At 40.2% G+C, this 18,029-nt stretch overlaps 1 protein-coding gene across 1 annotated transcript in view; it reads left to right on the top strand.

Moving 5' to 3' along the window:
* Positions 1-17,521, top strand: part of LOC121894572 (metabotropic glutamate receptor 4-like) — a 167,380-nt gene extending 149,859 nt beyond the window's left edge. The window contains exons 9-12 of the mRNA XM_042407267.1: positions 2,505-2,641; positions 3,992-4,927; positions 12,986-13,232; positions 15,579-17,521. Coding sequence (XP_042263201.1) covers positions 2,505-2,641; positions 3,992-4,927; positions 12,986-13,232; positions 15,579-15,628 — 1,370 coding nt within the window. The 3' untranslated portion in view covers positions 15,629-17,521. The remainder of the gene's footprint in view (positions 1-2,504; positions 2,642-3,991; positions 4,928-12,985; positions 13,233-15,578) is intronic.
* Positions 17,522-18,029: the final 508 nt, after the last annotated feature.

The raw sequence follows: 18,029 nt of genomic DNA, 5'->3' as shown, positions 1-18,029 counted from the left end.
ATTTTAAAAATCCTGGCATCACTAAAATGAGCAGTTGTAATAGGTGTAATGTGTTCATGCAGAAGCAAATTTACAGTAGCTCAAAGCTGTGGTGAAAGAGCTGTCAGTCTATGAAAATACCATAATTTAAAAAGCAGGCATGACCAAAAGCTGTTAAATATAATCGTATCAGCAGTGTTATGCTGGTAGTGTTGCTGCATTATTCTCTTGAAGAGGTCCATTTTCCTCTTTCAGCAATAGCGGTGTCCATGTGTGAACTTACAAGCTGGAGCACATAACCCCAAGAGTGACAATGGAAGGCAGACCGCTTCAAAGCTCTTATAAAAGCTCTAGAAATTGGAGAAAAGGGAGAAAAAAAAAACTTGGTACGATTAAAATCTTTGATAGAAAATTTGACAGATTCCTGACAGTTTTGATGTGCTTAATATGTTTATATAAATATAATTCTTCTCTGCTTCATAAAGTCACTGTAATCCTCCCATGATCACTAACTGCTATGTGATGTGGGCGGCATTGTCACAGAGGCAAGGCTGAGTAAAACAGTAATGCCGTAATCCAGCAGGGCTGACTCATCGAGATGTGGATTAGGGCACTGCATCCTTCAGCATCGAAACAAAGAGCAAGAAAAGAAAAACTCATCAGCAGAAATCCATCATTAGCAATTGGCCACGTTTACCCATTTTTTCTTAACTGGGATGCTCATTGTGTATTGGGAGACTTGATAACAAACCAGCTGTTGCATAAAAAAAGGCTTTGCAGAACAGCTTTAATCAGTGTTTGAAGGTCTGGATGTTTGTGAAAGTTGATGGGAAAAGCAATTAGACATGAAGTTCCCTTGTTCTCCCTCTGAGGAGAACCTTTCCACATTTTACCGTGATTAAACATTTGCTGAACTGGGAGTGTGGCTCATCTAGTTTCCATTGGGGATAGCATACAGAGAAATCTTTGGTGTGCTTTCTTTGTGACACATTATTACAGCTTGTCTTAAAATGGCACACAGGAATACATTATTATACATTGTTATCACAATGATAAAGCAGAGGACACCTCTGCAGACAGCATGAACTATGAGAAAAGTGTGTTTGAGGTCAGGAGGGGGTCAGTTGAAGCTGGACCTCCTGTAGTTATCCAGTTGTGTAATATCTCATTTTTAATTGTCCAAAGGCCTTGTAAGCACACAGTCCAGTTTAATGGCTGTTGAAAACATTTAAAAATAACTTCTTTCTATAATATTTGCACATAACAACTACAGCTTCACTAAGGTTAGAAGACTAAAACACTTATTTAAGGTTAGTGTAAGATCTACACTGAATAGCCTTTTTGTGTCCTTTAATTTATTCAGCCTGGCATAATTTTCATGTTAGCTGGTTTCTGTTTGAGACAGTGTTGTACAAAACCTTGTGCAGCTCCATCAATCTTGTTTCATGCTTGTCACCATTTTTGTAGCCGTTTTCTGTCACTTTTTTCATGGTTGTATGAGCTATGTAGGAAGATAATATCCACATTCTTAATCCCCCCTGCAAGCCTGCAATGATTGCCCAATTGTTTCTCCAGTTGATGGAAACAGATGTCAATGAGTAAAACACTAGACCGACTATCACTGAGCCCTTTATTATGAACATCTTGTGCAGTCTAATGCAATCCAATACAACAGCTCTGCCATATATTCTACTTTCACAAAGCTTATACATTTTCAGTTTTTGTTGACATGGTCAGCAAGGTGATAATTCTACTTTATGTTTATTGGTGGTAAACTGGAGTGCATTACATTGAAATGTGTTCCTAATTATTTTGTCCAGCCCATTAACATACATACACTCCAGTACACCAACACCACCCACTACAACCTCAATAATAAACATAAAGTAGAATTATCACCTTTCTGACAATGTCAACAAAAACTGAAAATGTATAAGCTTCGTATAAGTAGAATCTATGGCAGAGCTGTTGTATTGGATTGCAATAGACTGCACAGATGTTCCTAATAAAGTGCTCGATGAGTGATTGTTAACCCCCTGAAATAATCAGAAATTTGAATCTGACTAGGTAAGATCTTGGTGATGGTAAAAGAAACTGCATTAATTGTTGGTATTTGATGGGACATAAACTCAGATCTCTGGCATGAAAGTCAGACGTGCTTCATGCCCATTCACTACCCTGATACTCCACACTACACATACTTTCCACCTTGCAACATAATGGCACACTAAATCACCCAGTATGAACTTAATTCCTAGAGTATACAGTATACCTACCATGAGAGATGTTTCATCTCTCGCAGTAACAGTAGTTGGGAACATTTTCTTAGCCATCTTGGAGAATTAAAAAGAAGAAATGTTGCAGATTCACAAGCATCATTTTGGTTTCTAATGTACCAGAATGATAACTGTAATAACTGCAGTAACAATGACAACACATTAGTTTGCTTTCACAGATTCATGCTCCCTTCACAGAAAATAGCTCAATAAACGTGCAGTAAATAGTGTGATTATTTTCTCATTTAGGCATAGCTGGCAACCCAGTGCTCTTCAACGAAAACGGAGATGCCCCCGGGCGCTACGAGATCTACCAATACCAGATCCGAAACCGAACGGCTGAGTACAAAATCATTGGCCACTGGACGGATCAACTTCATCTCACCGTGAGTATTGCCCTTTTTATTACATACCCACACATTCCCACACAAAAGAACTGATGACATTCAGCCTACAAGTGTTATGTGTGCGTTAGTGTTTGCAATAAAAATCCTTCTCTGAAAAGTTGTTTTCACTAGCTCTGCAGCTGCGTGTTTGCTCACTAACTCCTCCCAAACCATTTGATAGCACTTAGTGCCATCTTCAAAGGTGTAAATATCCAGAGGGCACTTTAAATGATTAACAGGGCGGACTGTGATGAAAAGAAAGCCATAAGAGCTTAAGGCCAGACATATTTAATATCATCTCTCCAGACAGCATCACTGACTTCCAAAAACAGTACTGTGGGCAGGGGGTGTGATGAAGTAACGGTATTATAACAGTAAATTACATAAAAGAACCAAACAAATTATGTTTTGACAAAATGAAGAGGAGGCCTTGGGCAGGCAAAGGAGAGTACAATTGAAAACATAAAGCAGCTTGAGAGGAGCTTTGTCTTCTTTACCTCTTTCAACAACATGTGCTGTGGAGGGAAAAAAAAGAAAAAAGAGAAGCTTGTGGTGGGCATCTACTGTGGAACTTGCCAGTTCTGACTCTAAAGCCGGCTGTATTTAATTAGTGTGCTTTGAGTTCTTAATTAAGTGCACATTTAGAAACAAATTTACTGGCTTTGAGTGAACAGCCACAATTGAATGAAATTGATAACATAACATTAAAGAGAGCAAACCCGTTTGAAAAGAAACATTTAATTTATCTTTACAAGTGTGCTTGTAAAAGGGGGGAAATCCACAAAGGAGAGCTGTATACTGAAACGGAATTTATCTTGTATACCTCTGATCGTAGACAGTTGAGCATTGATTTTCGAACACATACAACTATTTACCAAAGCAAAAAAAAAAGGAGAGAGAGGGGGAGTGAGAGAAGATAAACACTGCGTCAGTTCCCTGCAGAGCAAACAATGGGTTGGCTCGTTTCTCTTGTGTCTTGCCCTTCAGATAATTTGACCTCCCACTGGAAAATTTTGCTGAATCTAAGAGGAATGCTTCATTTGACCCTCAGTTTGCCCTTTCCCACCCCCCACCTAAATAAATAAATAAAATCAAGTAGCATGGGAGCATAAGATTGGTACTTCAGCCCTGGTTCAAACACCCAAACAGCAAGTAATCACCCTTCAGATTGTCCTTGAGCTCCAGGGGTCTAGGGCATCTTTTTTGGATCAATAAAACATCACTAACTCTGCATGCTGCTATTTTACAGGATATGGACAGCTTACTACACAACAAATCTTTTCTCATCTGTCTTTGTTCCTCTCTGTGTGTCCATTCATGTCTATTTGTGTCTCTCTGCCTCCTTTGCAGGTTCGTTCGATGCAGTGGCCTGGCGGTGTCCGCCAGATCCCTTCCTCAATCTGCAGCCACCCCTGTCAGCCCGGTGAGCGCAAGAAGATCGTGAAGGGCATTCCTTGCTGTTGGCACTGTGAGCGCTGCGATGGCTATCAGTACCAGGCGGACACCTACACGTGTAAGATGTGTCGCTTTGATTTGCGGCCCAACGAGAATCACACGGGCTGTGTTCCAATCCCCATTGTTAAGCTGGAGTGGAGCTCTCCGTGGGCAGTCATCCCTGTGCTTATTGCAGTCGTTGGCATCATGGCCACTCTGTTTGTGGTGGTCACCTTCATCCGCTACAACGACACTCCCATTGTGAAAGCATCAGGGCGAGAGCTAAGCTATGTGCTGCTAACTGGCATCTTCCTCTGTTACGCCACAACTTTCCTGATGATTTCTACACCCGATGTAGGAATCTGCTCCCTCCGGAGGATCTTCTTGGGTCTGGGAATGAGCATCAGTTATGCTGCCCTGCTCACCAAAACCAATCGTATCTACCGCATCTTTGAGCAGGGCACGATGTCTGTGAGTGCTCCCAGGTTCATCTCTCCGGCCTCCCAGCTAGTCATTACGTTCACCCTGGCTTCAGTGCAGCTGCTTGGCGTGTGCATCTGGTTTGGCGTGGATCCTTCCAAAGCCATCATTGACTATGAGGACCAGAGGACATCTAACCCGGTGCTGGCTCGTGGTGTACTCAAGTGTGACATCTCTGACCTGTCTCTGATCTGCCTGCTGGGCTACAGCATGCTGCTCATGGTCACCTGTACTGTCTATGCCATTAAAACCAGAGGGGTGCCGGAGACCTTCAATGAGGCCAAACCCATTGGTTTTACCATGTACACGACCTGCATTATTTGGCTAGCGTTCATCCCAATATTCTTTGGCACCTCACAATCCACAGAAAAGGTAAGATTATAACTGTTGCTATAATGCAATTTGATTTTTTTTTGTTTTTTATGTCTGCAAAAGTTTAATATCACATCTATTAGCTTACTTTTATAATTGCCATGTCTACTATGTATTTCTTATTCTTTGCTTATATCCTCTTGGTTCATTAATCAGGCTGTTTGGAACCCAGTTCCGCCATTGCAGGAATGTGTATTCAGGCAGAGATCAACACCTTGACAGGAGTTTTTAATAAGAAAATATTGCACATAGGCAATAACAAAAACTACATTTATTGAAGTACAATTTTAAGGGAACTTAATTTGAGGTACTTAACATTTTGGGCTACTTTATACTACACTACATTTCAGAGTTAATGCTACTATTACTTAAGTTTCTAAGTACTTCTTCCACCACTGTATATTAGTTAACTTTTTCATAAAACTGTAATTCACTAATCCTTTTACCTCATTCCCATAAAGGCGACCAATTTTCACTTACTTTATATTAAAATATTCCACTCCGCTTTTATTTTATGACCTGAGCAATTTAAAAAATCAAGTGAATGCAACTCAGCGGCCAAAACAACTAAAAAGCGAATGTCATGTGGAAGCCTTCCGATTTTGAGCATAATAAAAATCTACCAACTCTGGACACAGTTTTATGAGTTCAGTCTCTCATAACTCTGCAGGCAGCACGCGAGACTGTGACTCACATACATGTGACGGCTGTATGCCACTGTGCATTAGAGAGAGAGATGAGCTGTGTACACAAACACAAGCTCACACTCATATTCCCATGTTAAATCAATGTGCCTGACCTAATGAACCGTGGACCTGGATCACATCCAGTGGGAGCACTGGGAGGCTACAGGTCAAGAGGGATCCAAAAGGGACATGGAAATGGAGGCTGGACTTGGAACTCACATTCAGAGGGGACAGTCTGGGTACAAAGCCAAAGGGGTACAACAATGACACAGTAGAAATGTGTAGATCCAATTGAAAGAGGTCTTTTGGCAGTGTAACAAAAGGGGCTCAGTGGCTACAAGGGAGGACAGTGGTGAGGGAAAAGCCTCATACTGGCATGGACACTATCAGCAGTAACAGCATGAGTCTGACAGATGCAACAAATTAATCTTTACCTCCTCCCCTTTGGGATTAAACAAAACAATGCATCAAAATGCTGCCCTGGAAAACTGACTGTGATAGTTACCTTTGTGGGAAAACATTCTTGAGAGACACCGTGTATGCATTGACAAGCTTAGCATCCCGAAATAATTTTGCAGAAAATCCGCATATGATTGCAGCCAATTCAAGTAAATTAATAATGTAGTATGTAACCAGCAGTTCATATGCTGCATGTTATGTTAACGCCACAAAGTCCGCACTGCTGTGAATCTGCATATTAGCTCTCTCTTACACCATATATCTGCTGGCATTTAACACAGAGCAACAGCCTCTGCACGTTGAAAACAATGAGAGGCCTGCTGAGCTCAATAGACACTGCTTGTTTTATGTCACATTTACTGAAATATATTCTGGAAAATGAACTGAAACTATCAGCACTATATGTTCTTTATCATCATACACACACAGTAGCATACTCAATGAAGAAAAAAACAGTCCAAGTGCAAAATCCACATGATTTTTTAATGTGAATGTTGCACATCTTAAGTCACATGTCAACAGCAGCCCCGACTTCTTTGTTTAATCATTTCATCTCCTCTCTCTGAAGATGAAAGAGAATTATACAATCACAGAGAGATTGAACAGCTTTTTTGGAGGATGAGGTAATCCATTAGCTAGCATGGCTTTGAATAGTAAAATAGAAGTGAGAAAAATCTTTGAAGGGTAAGTTAAGTCCTACTCTTTGTTTCTTCCTCCATACCTCAGATGAATTTAATTTACAAACCCTGAAAAACTCCTCTCAGGCCTGTATAAGACACTCTAAATTATATGAGTCGCTCATTAATTATTATTTCCTGTAGAAACTGTACACACAATGGCTGGGAGATGGTTCCACTTTTATCATTTAGAAAACGTCTACCATTGCCTTGAGCTACATTAAGGTAAGACATGAAATGGAACAGAAAATATAAATTCTGCTTTAGGGAAATGTCCTACATTTTTTATCCCCTCATTTGAGAGAGAATAATCATATTTAATATATAACCAAAAGAGAGTTGAGTAGGAAAAAAATTACTTACACTCTAATATAGTTTTGGTCTAGTCACACCATACAGCACTAAGTTACTTTGTTGTTGTGGACTGCTTTTACAGCTGAACAATAAAGTAGCCAGCATTTCTCGTTCTAGGCTATACAATGAAAAAAAAAATCTGTGACTGATTCTCTGAGCTGTTACATAAACAATGTTCTTATTTAAGGAATTAACATGTCAAAGCAAACACACCTCATAATCATCGTACTGTAAATGACAGGCCCCACAAAGACTCACAGCCCATGTTAACACGCTTTTCAGAGAAAATTAAATGCTCCACTTCCTTCGGGTCCTGATTTACCTTATCTAGCTGCCTATGTGCTCATCACCAGTTTACAGCGGGCCTCTGCCTCAGCGTTACAAGCACTGTCATTTATTTGTCATCTGGTGCCAGGATAAATGTAACAAATGCCACAGGAGGCTCTCTCTATCATTCAAACAGGGACATCTGGTCTATCTATGGAGCGTGATCGCTGTGCTTTATGCTAGCTTCAGGAATAGACGTGACACCTGCTTACCTGGAGAAACAGTATAAATCAGCGGCTGTCTCAAAGACACAGGGAGGAGGAGGAGGAGTTGTGCCTGACAATAGCATGCATAGCAATGTGGCTTCAGCACAACAGGCTCAGTTCAAATTTAATCAGCCCACACAAAGAACCGCTGCCATTGTAGTGCATGAATGGACTGATGAATTGAGTGGTGTTCTGTATTTCTCTATGAAGTCTCCATCACACTATTGGCACTGTCAACTCGACGACAAAGAACTGCTGTTAGTGCACTAGTCAGACAAAGAGTGGGAGTTGCAGTGAGTTCAACGAGACCAGATGTCAGACAGGAGTGTGCTTGTAACAGTGTTGGTTCAGTTCATCCCTGCTACCTCCCCAACTCCCCACTCTTTTCCATCTCTCTCTTTGTCTATTTTCAATCCGAAGATAAACAGCATTATTCACAGTAATGTCCCGCAGGCCCAATAATACATAATGAAGATTGATGCTTTTGAGCAGAGGGAGCTGAGCAACATCTTGGACTTCAGAGAGCAGTTGTTGCTCTCATTAGGCCCACAGCACAGTAAGCCCTCTGGGTCTTGGCTGTTGACCTCTGGGTGCTCGAATAATGGGTGAACATGCCACAACGCTAATCAAGGCCAAAGGACTATGATCTTTATAAATGACATTCTCCCATGGAGCTATATTATTGTGTCCCCCAAGGCTTCTATTTGTTTATTAGCTTAATTAGAGTGCAATCATGGTGAATTCTCATGCAGCAAGCCTCTCTGCTGAATGTTTCCATAGCATGCTGAGAAATAATGCAGTAGCTTAATGTAGAATGAGAATTATCCTGAATAAATGAATTTAATGGATTGCATCCTGCAGCAGAGGCTCTCCAGAGTCCCTGGTTGAAAATAGAATTTGTTTATATTTAACTCTCAAATTAATCTTACGTTATCAGTTATCACAGGCGTTCTCATTCCGCTGTGTTGCACTCTTTGTAGGCCTCTGTAGGTTTTTTGACTCCTTTTATCATATACTGATAGATCCCCATTATATTCCTCGCATCTAGTTCAGGCAATAATGCTGCCATGTGCCTCTTACTCTGGGTTATGTTTTTCCTCAGGCAAGATATGCTGATGGCAATGTGATGACAGGTGTGTCAGATTTACAGCAACTTGCTTTCATGAGCTCCAGCCTGTGCATGCTCAGGTGTGCTGCAATCAGGAGAAACAAATAATTAAACTGAACACTGGAGTTGGTGTGACACTAAAAACAGGATTTGTAAGCAAAAGTAGCTCCATGAAGCAGAACAATAGGCGTTGGAGGTTTTTTTTCATCCAGTGGCAACTCGATGCTATCTGACGAACTATCAGACAGAAATATATTGATTTCAAATAAAACGCTGAGCAGTAATTCAATATTATCATTTATCAACTTTTGGCAGAATCATATTGTGACAATTTGGAGAAATTGTGTTTTGAGTTAGAACGATAAATCAGCGAGGGTGATATATCAGCCGAGATTAGCTTTTAAATAATTATGTTTTGTAGTTGATGAATAACAACAAACCGCAGTACAGATATGCCAAAGATACAATTGAGATAATTTAAAAACTGCGTCACAGTTGCTTGTCGGCCAGAAAGCAATATACAGTTGGCCTCCCCAGTTGTAAAATATCCCACTCAGTACGCATCTTTGTCACAATTACAAAATATATATATCTTTAAGAATCCTAGTTCAAAATGTTTTTGCATGTAATATGTTAATGTAATAAATTAATGTTAGCCAATATATAGAAATCAGACTTTTGTAAATTTTAAATGTTAATGACTACAAGGATGCCTTTGAAGATTTTAATTCTTGGGTGAAAAACAGCAGCCACATTTTTTTCTGTTTATATGAGTAACAGCTTGGGTTCAGCCGTCCATCCCTAAGGCAGCAGTGAACCGAGCCCAGAGCAGTTCACTGGTTAACACTCCCTACAGCTGGGAGGGGACCACTGCAGCTGTCTCTCTATCATACAGCCTCCATTCTTCCATTCTTCACTCTAGCCAGCGGTCCCACATGGTTACCAGGGCTAGCTGAGATGAGATGCGGCCAGTCTGGGGGGAAAGCACCGTGGAGACTCACAAATAATAGAAACAAACAAGATATTCAAGCAGAGGTCACATCTGGGGAGCTAAATGTTACTCTGCTTTGATGAATAACCAGCAGAGACCTACTGGGGGTCACTCAGCAGCAGATGGAAATTCTCTCAGTCAAAAGGATGAGACACTACTTCAAAGATCGAACCATATAAAATGTTTACAGTTTATGGTACAAAGCCTACGCATGGGGGAATTTATTAGTTTATTCTAATCTCATGGCTGCCGGAAATATTTGATTCTCATTTGCTAGCATGTCTTAAGAACAATAACATATATAAGTCAACAGTGGTTTAATTACATTTGTGCATTATGGTAGTATAAGAACCATAATACACTCTGAAAAATCCCAATAAAGATTTGCGTTTCTTTTAATCCGGCACCAGCCATTTCCTTTGAGATCTGGATCACTCTCGCCCACAGTATATTGAAAATCTGCATGTCCCATCCTACAGAGAAAATAAGACACATGTCGCCCATTTCCTTGTACCCATATTTCAGTTGCTTAACTGTTAAATAAACTGCCTTTGGAAGACAGGAGCTGAAAATATGCCTCATTAAATGCTTTTAAAAGTAAAAGAACAGTAATAAACAGCTCCTGCTTGAGGCAGTGTGAGAAACATAGTGATAATCTGGGTTGTTTCACATCACAACAGATTCAGACCAGATGCTCAAACATCAGGATCCAGAGCAAGACTGAATTTGGTCCTTACTGATTGAATTTGGATTTGGGATAGTAATTTTGATAAATGCTTTTAACATAAATGAGTGGACAAGCAAGAGAGAGAAACTACACTAAAACTTACATTTATTTATTTCCATTTTGGGATGAATAAAATATGATTTACTGAGAGACAATGTTGTTACCTGCATGGTAAAGCCCAATAATAACAGCTTCTCATATTTTCATATATGAAATTTCTTCCTGAGAAGAGGATGCTTACTGCCAGCTCCTACCCAGGTTAAAATAAATATACTGAATCCTGCACCCACAACATTTGTGTTGCAGCCCTCTAAGGCTGTATTCAGATCAAATCAGACAGTACGGCAAAAATGAAACTCCTCTTATTCATTTGAATGGGGGTGCATTTCGGCGTTTTGGCCACAGCAGCACCGCACTGGCCTTTGGCTGGAAAGTTGAGCGACAGTCAACTTTTGGAGAAACGCAACCTGACGTCACTGCAACTGAAGGCTGCAGTGGCCAATCACAGCCAGAGATCAGACTGATCAGAGCTGTAAAACCCTGCCATGAGGGAGTTACTAGAAGGAGGGGAGGACACTTCTCTTCGTTTGATAATGTTAAAAGTAAAGTAAGGCTTTGCTGTTGGCTTCCCGACTCATTTTAAAAAAGACGAGAGAGAGAGAGACAGAGACAGACAGCTCGGAGCACCAGTGAATGAGAGAGAGCAGCTGTGGTCGAGCGAGATAGAGAGTGAATGAAGAGAGGGATCGCTGGTAGAGAGGACACCGGTGAATCAGATCAATAAAACATTATTTTCTGATTGTTTCACAGTGGTTAGGTTCTAGAGCACAAACACGCCCACATCCCCACACACCCCCAGTCAACCCTGTGGTGGTGGGCCACAACACCTGATTTGCTCTGAATACGGCCAAAGTCCCTATATTGAAAATGGACTAGGAGTAGAGAACATGTGACAGGAAGTGGAGGCCATTTCCTGTGTGGAGAACATTATTTTCATGTACAGGTGTACATCTTATCCGAACTGACATCTAGATCATCATCATTAAACAACTGAAACATAATAAATGATGGACTTAACAGGGCTTCACAATGAAGCATGAAATTAAAAAAAACATCAGCACGAGGAATTAAAAAGATGAATCAAATGAAAGAATAATACAAATTGATCACACTATTTGAAAATTAAGTTTATAAATGCGCTTTTGATTGACATTTTACAAATTGCTGCGTTGCCTGCAAAAAAAGCCAAAAATCAAAACAAATGTTACTTATCATCACAAGTGTGCATGAGGTGCTCACATTTAGAGCTGCAACGATTAGTCAGTTAATCGATTAGTTAATTGACAGAAAATTAATCTGCAACTATTTTGATAGTCAAATAATCGTTAAAGCAATTTTTTCACTGCTTGCAGCTTCCCAACTGTGAATATTTTCTGTTTTTTATACTCCTCTATGATAGTAAACAGATTATGTTTGGGTTTTGCACTATGGTTGGACAAAACAAGACACTTTGACCATACGTAGTAACCATGGGCTCTGGCAAGTCGGGATGGAATTTGTTTTACAATTATCTTATATTTTACAGACCGCACGAATAATCGTTTACTCAAGAAAATAATTGGTGGATTATTAGATAATAAAAATAATTGTTAGTTGCGTCTCTACACACATTCTATATCAGGCTGTATGTGGGAAATGATGTATGCACAGTTTTTGTATGTATGCATAATTTATACATCTGGCTGTACATCATTTTCTTGTTATATCTTGACTGAAGTAGAGTGTTTTGGTCTTATAGAGGGATAGTTAAAAAGTCAGGATGCATTCAAGTCTGCAGTATCATTACATTGTAACTTCTGTAACACAACTTACAAGTTAATTCCTCTCGGATGGCCAGTCAAGCAATCACAACACTGCACAATGTATAGAAATTACAGAAGCTTTTTCTTTCCTTCCTTCCTTTTCCTTCTTCCCTGAAGATGATTCATTAATTTGCTGCAGCTTTGTAGACAATTAAAATGGAATGAGTGAGAATGATACTCAGCATTGCCCTCCCCCCCGATTCAGTGGATTTGACCATGTGTAAAATTTTCATGAGCTTGTTTCTTTTTTATGAGCCTGCTTGTTATGAGTTAGAATAGGATCGGCTGGTGTTATCAAATCTATGTTCAGGTTGACGTGATGGCCATATTAAAACTAGCATGGCAGAAAATTAAACAAACAAGGTGGCCTTGGCTGGTTCGGCACACGTGCCATAAAAGCAGATGAGATGCTGATTTAAATCAAGTTTTATCACATCATTTGCAGTGAATAGTTTTGAAGCCTCTTTTGGCCACGGTAAAAACTACTTCAACAACAGCTTGGCCAACAAACGGGTCATTGAATGCTCTAATTAGAATGATACACAGCAGATGTCACTTGTACTGTACAGGCCACTACCCATAAAGCAATAGCTGCAACAGCCAGTGCCAAAAAAAGACTGAACAGTTTGTTTTGTGCATGTTTGGTGTTTGCCTTTTGCAGATGTACATCCAAACAACCACGCTGACCATCTCTGTGAGCCTGAGTGCCTCAGTGTCCCTGGGGCTGCTCTACATGCCCAAGGTCTACGTGGTTCTCTTCCACCCTGAGCAGAATGTGCCCAAGCGCACACGCAGCCTCAAGGCCGTGGTTACTGCTGCCACCATGTCCAACAAGTTCAACCCCAAGGCCGGACTCAGACCCAACGGAGAAGCCAAGACTGAGCTGTGCGAAAGCCTCGAAACGCAAAGTAAGAACATGAATGCTAATGAGGAAGACTTTGACTGAGAACCTGCTGGATCTTTTTTTTTTTTCTTCGTCTCGGGCATGTTTTGTCCTTCAGTGTCTGTAAATCAAACAAATTGTTGCGGAGATAGGAAGCAGAGTAACAAATAATTACTTATTAACAGATGTGTAGCATGTTATTTAACACTTCACTGAATCCAGTAAATTCACTAGCGTTGTTCATTTGGTAGGGGGGAAATGGATATTGTTTGCGAGTCAGGAGGAAGCATTACAGGATTGTCAATTATGTGTGTGTGGGGGGGAGCAAAGTCTTGAAGGAATGGATTACAGCTGTCAACACAGACCATATTCTGCAGTTCAACAATGCAACTACAAATCTACTTCAGATATACTTTCAAATGTAGCAAGTAGGAAATATTGATTTTGTAGTCTTTTGTAATTTTCTTTTGATGTTCACAAACCTGATTTTCATCATTTCATTGAATTTAGTGGCTACACAAGAAACTTGACATCATGACATGTTCCACATACTAAAAAGGTACCTTTTCTTTTAAACTTTTGCTTTCTCCATTTGCACTCCAGCACAGTTTTAACTGGTGAAATGATTAATGCATTAATTGATTAGTAAACTGACAAAAAAAATAACTTTTGATTATTGATTACTTATTTCAGTCAGTGGTCTCTGATGCAGAAGAGGTCATGGCATCAGAGTATAAATGTGTATGTGAATGGGTGAATGTTGGCATGTGTTGCACAGACTAGAAAAGCGCTATATAAGTGCAGACCATTTACCATCTCAAACTCAAAATACCTGGAAGCCACTGGCCAGGTTGTTCTCTGCTAGGGAAGTCTACTTGAACACGGAAAACTCTAAGTAACTCTTCTTCCCTCATACATAGAGAGAGTAATGCTACATTAGACCGTATTTCTGGAGAACGGCAGCTTTCTTGCAGGCGAGTCAGAGTACTGCACCCAGTCTAATAATCCTGTTTGCAATGTTTTACTACTAGTGACTTTCCACACACTGTGCAACGGTGATGTAGACATGCATAATAGTATCACACTACATCACAGCTGGGTGTGGTCACAAGTCGAACAGACCACACCTGCCTGTGATGTTCAACTGATTTATACCCTCTGACCTGCAGAGGCCAGAACCCAGTTTAAACTCATTGTAAATAATCAAGTTGCATCTTACTCTCATTTCTGAAGCAGCTGAATCTCTCGGAGCGTGCCTCCCTCTAATCTCAATACCAATAAAAGTGCTTAGCACTACTGTATCAGTGACAGACTGTGGATTTATACAAGTGAAGTAAATAATGACTTCAGCAAATGAGTCAGCAGAAATTACTCATGTGACATCCAAAATGCTCTTCCTCAGCTTGTCTCTGGCAGGAAAAGGTTTCACGTCTGTCAACAGAGATACATTCCCTCCATCTGGCCTGCACTAATAAGGAATCAAGCCTATTGTCACACATTTTAAAGCTGTATTTACTCCTTAATTCTTTATACCAACAGTAGTGAAAAATGTTTCTCTTAACAGAAGAATAAAAGCGCTGACATTGTATTTACTGTTAGCACAAAAAACAGAAATCAATATAGACTGTATGCACGGTAGTAACAATGGCCCGCTGCTGCGAGGCCCATCAGAATAGCAACATGTAAACAGTGCAGCATTAATTCCTCTCTTGCTTTATGTTCCTGTTGAGGGTTAATAGGGCCTTTTGTTACAATAAGTGGCGAGAAGGCAAAGACACAGAATTGATAGCCAGCAGCAATTTATTCTGATGAGGTTACTGTTTACAGGGGCTGTACAGTGCATGGCTATTTGAATAAGCACCATTTGTCATTGTCATCCCCAGTGTGGATATATGGCTTGATGAAATTGAAAAATTCCTGTCTGGGCCAGTCCCCCAACTGCCTAGATCTGGTGGCGATATGTCAGGATTTATCTGCTCCACCTCAGCGAATCAGCTAACACGGTCTTGGGAGACAACTGGAAAGTTGAGGCCTGATAACTGAAGGAGGTGGCGGGGGAGGGGGGCAGTGGGCTTTACTGAAACCCCCATCTGCTGTAGGTACAGTAATACAGGTCGTGCACTGAGGGTAAAATATGGCCAGACAGTTAAGGAATATTTGGGAATTACCGGCATTTGTGCTACAATGCTGCATGGGAACGAAACAGCAACTGAACACAGATGTTCAGTTATGATATGACATTTCATCTTACACTTGATACACCAGGAAAACAGGACGCCACATCACACCACAACACCGCATCTCATATGTGACAATAGTTTACCTTGATGCGACTTGATTCTCACACTCACCTCTCATTTTTCTCTTTCAGGTTTCTCAACAAAGCAAACATATATCAGCTACAGCAACCATGCAATATAAGGGACAAAGGCTCTTGTCATAATGCAGGATTTCCACCTGACAGAGAAAAACATGCAGTGGATGTGTCATTGTATGGGTGGAGATCACCGAAGCATTGCCCAAAGACGTGACATGACGAGGACGGACCACAAAGAGGTGCAGGTGCAGACAGGGGACCAGAACAGATAACAGGAAAATTGTAAGGTTCCATCTTCTGTCAGCCTCACAAGAATTCAAAAAAAAAGAAGAAAAAAAAAGAAAAATATTTGCATGGCAGAGGCCTGGAGACTGAAGGATGGAGCTTTCCTTTTGAGTGTTTACATTTCAGCTATGCCCTCTTTCAAAGACTTCTCTGTCATCCTGAGCAGCGCAGACTGAAATTGAACTAAAATCAAGAATATGTTCAGGTGTTCTTAATGTTGTCTGCCAGTTTTGCAAACTATAATTAATCTTGAAATCCTCAAGGCATCACAAGGGATTAATCAACACCACAAAGGCATGAAAACATGGTTCATGGATTTGTAAGAGGGGTTTATGTTTTTGTTTTTATTTCTAAATGTATTCCGGTCTCATGAGTCAAAATTGACTGGAAATGACGATCATATCAACAATGCAACGAATCTGTACCAGACTCCATTCATTTTTTTTGCCTCTTCCAGGTTTCCTCTGAGTTAATAAGAATGACAATGACTACACATATAAGATGGTCTCTGCCGATTTTGAGCATGCCAGTTTCAACATCCTGTGTTGTGTTGTAGAAAAAGAAAAAAATTATATCTTTGGAATGCGTTTACACTCTGTTGCAGCGTTGTTACAATTGTTTGGGCCTGAGCCTATTGTACGTTAAAAACTGTTCTCAAATGGTGAAGGTCTAGTGAGTGATTGTTTATCTGTGCTTAAGTGAGGCCATGATTTGTATTATCGGTTAGCCCGAGGCTGCCACTGCCCTCTGCATACCTGTATGTGCTTTGAAACGGTGGCTCGTGGTTAAAACGAATCGTATTTTAGCCAGGAGATCTTACCGTGAGCTGTCGTCCAGGATGACCCTCCCATCACTGCCACTAGCGATTCTCTTGGTCAAACGTAGTGTAAGGGTAAAGCTTAGCTGTACAGATCCATTAGGAGGGGGAATTAAGATGAAGTATGCCCTTGAGAGAGAGGATCGTGCAATATGCCCTGAAGGTGATATCCATAATGGACAAGCTACTGAGAAAATCCATTACTTTACATGTCCTTCTCAGGCACTCTCATGATAAGGAGGAGGTGTCAGGAAGTTGTAAGGCTTTTCAACAAATGAAAATCTAATTGCAAAAGTATACAATATCTCTATCAATCACCCTCAGCTCGCTGAACAGATAAATAGTTGGCTTTGAGCAGTATAAAAGCCCTCTAATGTCTTGAGGAAAACATTGTGGGGTCATTTGTGTTGTGAATTCAATGCTGCTTTTCATGCCTCCCTCTGTATTACTTTCAGCACCATTTGTGTTGCAGAATAAAATGTGAGTGCTGACCAAATTAAATGGCAAGTTAATGTATGTTATTAAATAGATTGATGATGTCTGCTTTATGTCCTGACATATCCTAAAATTGGGGAAAATGTACAAAAAGATACAGTGCCTGGCTATCTGACTATGTATTTGTAAAACCTCATGAAAACTAATGAAGTGTGTGAAGCATGTTTAGTTTTTTTTATACAAAATTTTATTTCTATTAAAAATGTTTTCAAACTTCAATGTCCGTTTTACAGGTTTGTGTGATTTGGGAAAATCTAAGAATTTGTTCATTAATTTGATTCATTTGCTGTAAAAGGAAGAGATGAACTAACAGGTTGTTTGTATAAATATAAAACAATGTATGTAAAGTGGATGATTCAGTGGCAAACTTACATTGTCGCCATCTAAATGATTGGCAGCGCTTGTGTGTGAATGTGTGTGTGTGTTTTTTTTATCCCTGTTGTAAAGAAATAATACAGATTAAAAACAACTTTGTCAGCCCTGAGGAGAAAAAAAACAATGGCTGCCATCCTCTGAATAATATGTTGCCACAATTGCTCTGATAATAGCACTGGAAGGACAGAGAATTGGTGGAGGGAAACATGAAATTATTTTAAATGAATGGTTAGCCAGTACTTGAATCCAAGGCCTCTGCATGCAGCGAGCTCTCAGGATCTATCATCTTCTCCACGCCTCCCTGATACTGTGAGCCCACTATACAAAAGGCTCGAAAATAACAGTTGTTGCATAGCAAGTGTGCTAAATGCATGCCGGAGTACTAGATTACTACAATATACAGAGCACAGTATATATCATCCTCCCATGGCATGGACAGAATGAGGTTTCTGCAATGTTTAGTCTCATGAGGCTACAACCTTCTGCATGACATACAGTCCTTTTGTTTGAAGAAATTTGGAAATGTCTCATGC

This window comes from Thunnus maccoyii, chromosome 3 (assembly GCF_910596095.1).
Source record: "Thunnus maccoyii chromosome 3, fThuMac1.1, whole genome shotgun sequence".
Classification (NCBI taxonomy): Eukaryota; Metazoa; Chordata; class Actinopteri; order Scombriformes; family Scombridae; genus Thunnus; species Thunnus maccoyii.
This window is presented reverse-complemented; position numbering and strand designations above follow the sequence as displayed.